Genomic DNA, 10778 nt, shown 5'->3' with positions numbered 1-10778 from the left:
AAAAAACTAAACCAGTTAACTAGCTGATATTAAACATGCCTAATAATCCGTTATCTCTCTCTCTCTCTCTATCAAGCTACACATGATACTTCTAAGATACCAGCGATCCTGACCCCTTCTGCTCCCTGGACCAGCCCTGATCCACCCTGATGCCCTACTGCTGGTTGGCTAGCCTTAGAACTGCAATTGCTAAGAACATTTCACACAAATCTCCACCACTGAGTCCAGTTAATAACTTCAGTTCGATACAATAGACTTTAAGTTAAAAATATAACGAATTCAGAAATGATGCTGAAGCTCATACTCGGGTTCCCGTTAACACAATTAGCATTTTCAACTATATAGTATACAGTCATAGAAGAGAAATGACTCATAATCGCACTATCCGTTGTGACCCAGATGAGGACGGGTTCCCTTTTGAGTCTGGTTCCTCTCAGTGTTTCATTTCGTCTCAGGGAGTTTTTCCCTCACCACCGACACCTCTGGCTGCTCATTAGGGATAAATTAATACATTTCTGTGAAGCTGCTTTGTGACTATCTAATGTTAAAAATGCTATACAAAAAAAAAAAACCTGCATTGAAACATTTAGCTAAATAGCAATTAAGTAACTGTTATTAAACTAGCTATGCAGTTTTCAAACTGCTGATAAACTAGCTCACTCACTGCCAGATAAACAGCTAGCTGATTGGCTAGCAGCTGATAAATTAGCTGCCCAGTTAAATAAGTAACATTAAACTAGTTCGCAGGTTAGCGAAATAACAATGTTACTGAAAATTAAACTGGCTAGACCTTTTATATGAGCTAAATATCAGATAGCTAGCAGTTGATAAACGAGCTAGCCGGTTAGATAAGTGCTATTGGGTAGAGGCCACACCCCTTTCCCTGTGACTGACACGTACAGAGTTCATTTAGCAGTAGTAAAACGTAAATAATAAAAAAATAAGGAGCTGGAGAATAAAAGTCGGAGGCAGAATGTTCGCGTGTGTGAGGTTTTATGAGGATTGGGGTGTAATGTGTGTAAGGGGTAAACACAGCTCAGTGGCATGGCTTTGTCTCTTAAATATCTCCGCTCTATAAAGAACCTGTAAAAATATTTCATTACAACTCATTAAAACATCTGCACGGTGGAGAGAACGGGGAACACGGGGTGCACCGGGGGGTCATGAACAGGTCGTCGGAGGTCGAGGCCGGGGTTAGGAGGGGCTTCACCGTGACGACGTGGTCGTGTTTCCGTTGCTGTTCAGTGCAAACCTGAGGAGTAAAAAAAACAGGAAGCCATCGCTCACCGTCGCTCGGTATCTTACTGTAACAGCTACACGCAGCGTTTATTACTTATACAATTTATATAAAGGGTGCCGATATTTATGGAGTTGAGTAACTCACCGACACACTCTCTCCATCACGTGTGTGACCAGCAGGTCTGAGATGCCGGGACACGACTCCTCGGCCAGATTAAAGGCGTTTTCCATCTCTTCTATGGCCCCGATTCCTCCACCGCTCGCCCTCCGCTTTTCCTTTAACTACACACACACACACACACACACACACACACACACACACACACACACACACACACACACACACACCTACTTAACTGCTGCTATGAATTGCAGTTATAAATATTACAGTGAAGTCGATACATTTAATCTTCAAAGCTTCTTCGTATTCATATAATAATCAATATTTAAAGCAACTCGAGTTGTGTTTGGGAAACACACACACACACACGGCTAATGCAGCTAACAAGAGATGGAAGTTTATAGCCACCAGTTTAGCACGGTGCACTAAAAAATTTTTGTTTTTTTTTTTTCTAATTATTTTTATTTCTATTCTACTCCATAATATTGTTTTTCTTTGGGTTTCTGTTTTTCTCTCTGCATTATGATAAACCCCAACCTAGTTGTTTATTTTTAAAAAATAGCTGCATAGTTTTTTTTCTTTAACAGGGTGTGGCCTAGAGTTTCAAACCTTATGAATGATTATAAACGCAGGTTTGATTTGCGTATGTTTGATACCGATGATGAGAACTGTGTGAACAGTGTTCCTGTGGTAAGTGTGTGATGCGATTTAGACATGCAGTTTACACAGTGCTAACTGGTAGCTATAAGCTTTCACGATGCGTTAGCTACATCAGCCTGGTAGCACCGGTGTTTTGTCTGGTTCTTTAAGAGGTGTGGATGAGGGTTACCTCTCTGAAAATGGGCGAGACGAGTGCAGACAGGCACTGAGATCTCGGCAGCCTCTTCACCGTCTCCGCCGCCTGTGTGGAGGATCGTATACATCACGTCATACCAGCATCGTGGGCACTGTAGTTATTCGTCCATAATCACTTTTACGTCGTCTTCATAAAGTAGCAACATTGTGGAACATCTGAATCCTTACTTCAACTTTTATTCTCGTGTAAAATCAGAGGAAGTGGTCATGTAGGTATCAGAGTGCTAGCGTTTGGACTCGGAGCTGCTCCCTGGTGGACAGAGCTGTTAATACGTCAGAGGTACAAAACGTACGCAGGAGTGTGTGTGTGTGTGTGTGTGTGTGTCTGAACAATGCCTCTGTACAGCTGTAGTTATGTGTCTGTTATAACCCAGAGAGAAAAGGCTTAAAGCCTGGCCTTTCTGTGCTAGTTTGGGGGGGAAGACTTCATCGCACCTGAATCGACCCATCAAATCCCCTCACTGTTTATCTTACCGAGACACTTTTACTGAAACTAAAGACAAGCGCGAGGTCGTGTCTCACCTCGGAGTCTGTGTTGGCGTAGCCTTTCTGCAGTTTATTCATGGAGCTGGGACGCACTGTGGGGAAAGTCCACATAGGACACTGGTCCCGCTCGTCACCGTCTCCGTCCCTGTTCACGAGAGAAAAGAGGTAAGGTGGGACACGGTGTAAAATCGCATTTAAACTAGATTAATAACAGATAAATAAATATGCAGAGACCGACAGAGACGTTTAAAGCGATTTGAAGTAAAAGAAGTGCGGAATAAAAGTCAGCACAGAGTCATGATCGAGGACGTGTAATAAACCAATGACAGTGACAGAGACCATGTGAGGCTGCGTGGGGAGAGATTTGTGGATGAAATTTAGTGGATGGAGAGATGAACAGACATAGGTTCATGGTTGAACTCAAAGAGTAAATGGACAGATGGATGAATGTGTGACTAAAGGATCAGTGAATATAGATCTGATATTGATCAGTAGGTGGACAGATTTATTGATGGATGTGTGGATGGATATAGGAATATGTACTGGGTGGATGTATGGATATACGAATAGGTCCATGGACTGATGGGTCAGTGGGTGGATGGACAGATGAATGGATATACATATATAATGCCCTCCAAATATTAGCAAAGAAGGCTGTGAAAAATTGTCTTTATTTATTATTGTCTTTCTCCTATTTACCAAGGGTGCCAATATAAGTGGAGGGCACTGTAGGTAGGGGAATGGATGGACCGACATGAATAGGTGTGTCGATGGATGGATAGATAGATGTGTGGATTCACGGAGGAATTGATGGATGAATGGAAAGTGGATGGATATATGGATAGGTAGGTGTGAGCATGGACGGATAGATGGACGAGTGGATTCATTGACGGATGGATGGATGGATGGACCAAAGGGTGGATCGATGGATGTGTGGATTCATGGATCGATGGATCAATGGGCAATGGATAGATGAATGGATGATGGATAGATCAGTGGATGGATTTTTGGATAGATGTGTGGATGAATGGCCAGATTGATTGATTGGATGGATGGATAAATGGAGAGGCATATTAATAGGTGGGTGGATGGATGAAGAGATGGATCACTGCACCAAGAGGTGGATTAATGGCTGGATGGATGGTTCAGAGGGTGAATGAATTGATGGTGGATAGGTTAACGGTTGGATGCATAGATGAATGAATGGATCAGTCAGTATGTGAACTGTTGAGTGGATGGATGGATGGATGGATGGCTGGCTGAACAGTTGGCGTACATGTCGGAGTCGTCGGAGCTGGACTCCTCTCCGTGGCCCTCGGATTTCCAGCGGCGGTAGCGGTCGATCAGCTCCGTCAGGTACGAGGTCTTCTTGGTGTAGCGCGTGATGAACTTGTGTTTCAGCAGCTCTTTGGCTGTGGGTCGCTGTGTGAAAGGAGAAACGTTCACTGTGGAGTTTGTGTAACAATAAACACCAGGAAACCTGCTCCTGTGTAAATACTTACGAATCGTGGGTCTTTATTGAGACACGCCTCCACAAACTCTTTGAAGGGTTTGCTATAGGAGCCCTCCAGCGTAGGGGGGGTGTTTTTAGGGATGAGGAAGAGCACACGCATGGGGTGCAGGTCCGAGTTTGGCGGTTCTCCTTTAGCCAACTCGATGGCTGTGATGCCCAACGACCAGATATCAGCCTGTACATGAAGAGAGGAGTTTAACCTGCAGAGCACTGCATTCTTCAGCTCAGATACACCTTTATTTGTATAAATCAGTGTAATCGTGCTCCATGACGTGCTCTGCAACTAAAAATTATATTTTCATCTTATTTTATTGTAACGTCCAACAACTTTAATACAATTTTTTGGTTTCATAACAAGTAATGATACTAATTTACAAAAATAATAATAATAATAATAATAATAATAATGAATTACTGTAACCATAGCGACCCAAATACACCTGATCCAGAATGTGTGCGTGTGTGGGCAGAGCCGTTGGTCTGAATCGACCTTTGACCCACCTTGAAGTCGTAGGCGGACTGTTTGATGACCTCCGGGGCCATCCAGAACGGAGTCCCCACAAACGTGTTCCTCTTAATTTGTGTGTCTGTGAGCTGACCGGCCACGCCGAAGTCCGCCAGTTTCACGTCCCCCTGCTCAGACAGCAGCACGTTGGCAGCTGTAAGACACACAAACACACACAGGCAAGTGGGCGGAGTTAGAAATACTGCCGATCACTGATTGGTCAAACACACAGACTGCTCATCCTCATTTCCTGGTGGATTTATTGACCTGTCCTGGCACTGTAGTGCCCAGAGTACCCAGTGACTGTGTTTCTGTTCCATTCGGACAGTCTGTACACAAACTTCCCTGGAATCTTCTTAAAGTGTTAAATTAAAGCATTGTCCGTCTTCATTTAGCGGTACTATATGTATATTATATACACACACACACACACACACACACACACACACACACACACACACACACACACACACACACACACAAAACGTAAATTCAGATGCCTGGAGGTGTTCATTTATTTATCTATTTTTGGGGTAAAATGTTGAGATATTTGCAAGGTATTTTCTCCTCCAGGTTGCATGTACAGGCCTCACTCTGGGGGCCATTTCATAAATTTCGTAAAACACTTTAATTCAAAGTTCGTGTGTATTCACGAGCATCACCTTTAATATCGCGATGAATCTTCCTTTCCGAGTGTAAATACTCCAGACCCTTCAGAATTTCCCTAAGTATAGTTGCGATGTACGTTTCCTCCAATGGACCAGGGCGGAGCTGCATAACAAAACACAGAAACACACCCCAAGTTCACAAGGGCAAGTTCCAGGCTTATTTTTTCCTTTTTCAGTTTCTATCTAAAGACAAAAAAATCTATTTTTCTTTCTACTTACAAGATCTAAAGCAGATCCTCCTCCCAAATATTCCATAATGATCCACAGTTTAGTTCCCTGTATAAACACACACACACACACACACACACAATCAGAAAATGTAAAATATAAACAATCCCGCCTTTAGGAGTGTTCACACCTTTTCATCTGATTCAGGGTCAAATTTAGACTTTTAGATCAGTTTCACTGTACACATTAATAATGTGTCATTTGCAATGAAGTCGACTCTTTGAGCCGAATCATTTCGGTGAACGCTGAGCGCCAACTCAGTTTTTTTGTTTGTTTGTTTTTGTAGATGCAGAGAATTAGTATATTCCATCATGAATAAATTAATGGAAATGAATCTTTTTAATGAAGCACAGACAAAGTAGAATAATATAATTAATAGTTTTTTTTATTATAAGGTAGAGGAAGACTTTACTAAACAATTGTAGACATAGTTTGACAAAAAGGAACAATCACTGGTTAAAATATCACCAAATCCATTGTCTAGTTTAGAAAAAAAAGACTGAATTATTTGGGAGTCGAATGAGTTGACTCTTATAGGCAAGTCAAATGATCTGATTCACTAAGAGTCGTCATTCCTATCACTACTGTACAGAATTAAAAGAACCGAAAAGAAAAAAAAAGGAGGGAAAACATTGGCCCAGAGGTGTGCAGGAAGGGGCGGGGCTTACAAAATATTCCTAAAACTCATTTATTGGTCAGACATACAGTGTTAATTAAATCATAAAGATTTCACAAAATAAAATGTTAATTTTCTAAATTATGAAATCACCCAAGCAGACACACAGAATGCAGAGTCACTTAACAAATGATTTTTAAAATATCAGAATTGAATTATTATTAATAGAAATAACTATTTTTGTTTGTTTTGAATATATCACACTTATTTTATTTATTTATTTATCGGTTTTTCTTCATTGCTCCAGAAATCCAGAATACAATTTAGTAGCTTGAATAAAATAAATTTTAAACAAAAAACAAATAAAACTTTAATAGATAAATAAACATAGTTAAATTAAAAATCAACAAATAAAATAAAATCAAATCCTTGCATCACGTCCTGCAGACGGGTTCCACACTTGTTCTGTGTGATGTTCTAGTGAGAACACCATTTAACGCTTGAAACACAGCACACAAACACTCTGTCCGTGTGTGTGAGCGTGTGTGAGTGTGCATGTGTGTGTGCGCGTACCTTGAGATAGGAGCCGTAGTACTTGGTGACGAAGGGGCTGTCACACTGGCTGAGGACAGTGATCTCCTGCTGGATGTCCTCGATCTCGTCCTCAGCCTCCTCCAGGTCGATGATCTTGATGGCCATCACCTCTTTAGTGCGGTTGTTGATGCCTTTGTAGACTTCGCCGAATGAACCCTTCCCGATCCGCTCCTGCTTAGTGAAGTACTCCTCTGGGTCCAGACGAGCGTTCTGTGCGCGCACACACACACACACACACACACACACACACACACACACACAGAATCATGAATAAGAGGCAGGTGTTCCATTCTGCAATGATCTTGTACACTACAACCTACAGAACTCTGAAGGGTCCCTTTGTAAGTAACAGCTATTTGGATCACAGCATTTTTCAAAGTCCACAGCGCTTTATATTACGCAGTTGGGATTTCTACACCCTCCTATACCCTTCTATATCCGCCTAAGTCCTCTTACACCCTACAACACCCTTTTGTGCCCTCCTACACTCTCCAATGCCCTTTTGTGCCCTCTTACACCTTCCAATCTGGGATTTAGTTCCCTTCTGTTTACACCTAGTCGACTAGATGTCCAACAGGATTACACTATTTAGTGCACTTTGTGGACGATCTGAGAGACATTTGAGACACTAAACCTTATTGTCTTACCTTATAAAACACACTACACCTCTTAGTGGTGACTAAATGATTGCTAGTGCACTTCTAACCCCTGTATGGGGTATCAAATGCTGGCTTCTACACCCTATATAGTGCACTGTACAGCATGTCCAACAAGCAAGACATTCAGGACACAGTACCCTAGTATACAGGGGGGCAAAAACAATGCCTTTTACACCCTATGTAGTGCACTACATGACACACTCCCTATATTAGTGCACTAGATTGTTGTGGGTTGTAAAAGGATGAACCTGTCACTACTGCACCCTATTTGGTGCACTTTGTGGAAGATCAGGAAGACGTTTGAGACAGTAATCTTTATTGTGTTTATAAACGCAGTGCACAGTGAGGAATAAATGATAGCTAGTGCAGTGTAAGGGTGATAGAGAGAGAGTGATTTGGGACGGAGCCCACTGTGTTCAGGATGGAGCACATTTACCTGGTTGATGGCCCGGAGGTGCGCCATGCTGAAGGCTCAGGGCTTAGGTTCAGCCCTTTATTCCCTAAAATAAAGAAAATATCCAGCAGTTCTGTGTCCAGCCCTGGAGGTGCCGTGAGAGCCCCAGCTCCAGCAGCAGAGCCGCCGCTCCGCCGTGTTCTCGGCCTCCGCTCGCTTTCTGTCCAAACCCGGCGATATAAACGCGCTCAGGTGTCCTTTAACTCCATGAATAAAAGCGCTCCAGGTCAGTGTCAGTGTTTTAAAACGCTATAAGCGGTTATAGCGAGTCGGGGCGAGTCCTCACTCGGGTTTGTTGCTTTGCGGCTTGTGGGAGGACAAAAAAATAACAGTGCGGAAAGACGCGCATGCGCGGATTAGCTCTGGTGAGAGACGACGCGCACGCGCGGACGAGTGAGGTTTCTGGGAGTTGGAGTTCCTGATATGAGTCCAGGGAAGAATTAATTATTATTGTTGTTTTATTTTATTTTGTAACCCAGCATTTTTTTTTATTTGGAATGTTGAATAATGAAGTTTCAACTTTATTCTGTTTGAGTTTAATTAGTCAATAATGATTTAAATGGGGCGCAGGGTGGCTTAGAGGTTAGCACGTTCGCCTCACACCTCCAGGGTTGGGGGTTCGAGTTCAGCTGTGAACCGTGTGTTGCATGTTCTCCCTGTGCTGCGAGGGTTTCCTCCGCCAGTCCAAAGACATGGAAGGCTGATTAACATGTCCAAAAGTGTCTGCAGTGTGATTGTGCCCTGTGATGGATTGGCACCCTGTCCAGGGTGTACCCTGCCTTGTGCCCCATGCTCCCTGGGATAGGCTCCAGGTTCCCCACGATCCTGTAGGACATACAGTATAGAAGATGGATAATGCACATGTTTCCTTTTTTTAATGATTTTTTTTTTTTAAATTGTATTAAGTTTTCCAACATCAAGGAGTCCCGTCGTATCCATCCATCCATCTTCTATATCGCTTATCCTTCCTTCAGGGTCACGGGGAACCTGGAGCCTATCCCAGGGAGCATAGGGCACAAGGTGGGGTACACCCTGGACAGGGTGTCAATCCATCACAGGGCACAATGAGTCCCATCCTAGTAAAGTGGGAAAAAAAAGTGGTGGGGGACTGTACACTTACAGCTTCAGCAGGAAAATCGCTCTTAAACTGTCATGCACTTCTTAATCGCTGTGATATGACTTTGAGGGTGGCTTCGAAAATATTAAGTCATTTAAAAAGATCACAGCATGTCCATTACATACATGCGAAGCAGCACACACAGAACAATCACTCATTGGATTGATGATACAGAGCTCATACAGGCTTCACCATACAGTATGGTGTTTAAAAAAGTATTCTTTTGGAAGAGTTGTTCTTATCTGGAGTATTATTGAAATGTAATTTGTGTTTTTACTTAATTACATTACAAAAAAATCAAGTTTTTTTTTTACTCCTTACCTTTTCAGATCTTCAAAATGCCCCCTGTTACAAATCTCAAACACCAGTAGACTTCTCTGGGTTTTTTCTTGTCAAGCATTCAAGTTGCATGCATTTTAATTTTTTTATTGATATTTTTATTATTAAAACATCCAATTAAATCCATCCATCCATCTTCTATACCGCTTATCCTTTTTTCAGGGTCACGGGGAACGTTGGAGCCTATCCCAGGAAGCATCGGGCACAAGGCGGGGTACACCCTGGACAGGGTGCCAATTCATCACAGGGCACAATGACATACACACTCACACACCCATTCATACACTACGGACACTTTGGACATGCCAATCAGCCCACCATGCATGTCTTTGGACTGGGGGAAGAAACCGGAGTACCCGGAGGAAACCCCCGCAGCACGGGGAGAACCACTAAGCCACCATGCACCTTCCAATTAAATCCATACCACTGTAAAATGAAACTGCCCACAACTACAGTAATTCATTTTGTTTGTATAAGCACAGACACTGCCTTTCATCAGTCCCGCTCCCCAGGAGTCAGACGGGAGATCTCCCCATTCTGTTGGAGTCCCTTAATATCTGTCTGTACAGACCCAGCCAGGATGCTCATCTGGAAGGAGTATTATTATTATTATTATTATAGACAGCTATTTTGGCACAGGGCTGGTGAGAACTGCATGCCTAACAACTGTCCCTCCAATTTTCCAGTACAATTTTACATGGGCCGGTAAACGTGTGATACAGTGTTAAGATGTCTAATATCTCTTCAACAGCATTAAAATGTAACTTTAAACCGAAATACTCTGAATTTCATACCACTTAAAAAACCATAAAGATGGCTTTGGACCTCAATTCATATGAACAGTTATACTGTGATGGCTTTTGGACTGCAATTGCTACAAACAGTTTTGCACTCAAGTCTCCATCAGTGAACAGTGGAGAAGTTCAACAAAACAGACTTCATGTAAACACTGTAATGAATTTCCTGGTTACTCAACGGCACTGTGACCATGTAGTATTAGTACATTTATAGAAGGGGTGTATTTATTTATAATCGCACTATCCGGTGTCACCCAGATGAGGACGGGTTCCCTATTGAGTCCGGTTCCTCTCAAGGTTTCTTCCTCATAGCGTCACAGGGAGTTTTTCCTCACCACCGTCACCTCTGGCTGCTCATTAGGGATAAATTCATACATTTATAATCTATATCCTGAATTTATATATTTCTGTAAAGATGCTTTGGGACAATGCCCACTGTTAAAAGTGCTGAATTGAATTGAAACAAAGAATTATTTTTTATAATCAAATAATCTGTCAACTATCTGTTCTAATAACGATAACCAATTCATTCCAATAAGGTAACTGGTAACATTAAATAATCACACAGTAGGCTAATATCAAAATTT

General features: G+C 42.3%; 1 protein-coding gene across 1 annotated transcript; it reads right to left on the bottom strand.

The window, feature by feature from the left end:
* Window positions 1–976: 976 nt before the first annotated feature.
* stk25b (serine/threonine kinase 25b) lies at window positions 977–8282 on the bottom strand. Its single transcript, XM_017491324.3, has 11 exons — window positions 7921–8282; window positions 6805–7035; window positions 5607–5663; window positions 5382–5490; window positions 4716–4873; window positions 4204–4389; window positions 3978–4123; window positions 2738–2846; window positions 2190–2261; window positions 1385–1521; window positions 977–1252 (listed from the first exon to the last, which is right to left on the bottom strand). Exons 1-11 carry the CDS (start codon window positions 7945–7947, stop codon window positions 1207–1209), a joined length of 1278 nt encoding a protein of 425 aa, XP_017346813.1. The 5' UTR covers window positions 7948–8282; the 3' UTR covers window positions 977–1206.
* Window positions 8283–10778: the final 2496 nt, after the last annotated feature.

The sequence above is a fragment of the Ictalurus punctatus genome, chromosome 17, assembly GCF_001660625.3.
Source record: "Ictalurus punctatus breed USDA103 chromosome 17, Coco_2.0, whole genome shotgun sequence".
Taxonomy (NCBI): Eukaryota; Metazoa; Chordata; class Actinopteri; order Siluriformes; family Ictaluridae; genus Ictalurus; species Ictalurus punctatus.
Note: the sequence above shows the minus strand (reverse complement) of the source record. Positions and strands in the feature narration are given on the sequence as shown.

Coding starts and splice junctions, on each gene's coding strand:
- stk25b (XM_017491324.3), bottom strand. CDS start 7,947: ATGGCGCACCTCCGGGCCATCAACCAG. Junction 5,664..6,804: donor ACTACGGCTCCTATCTCAAG/GTACGCGCACAC, acceptor GTGTTTATACAG/GGAACTAAACTGTGGATCAT. Junction 2,262..2,737: donor ACGCCAACACAGACTCCGAG/GTGAGACACGAC, acceptor TCCTCCACACAG/GCGGCGGAGACGGTGAAGAG.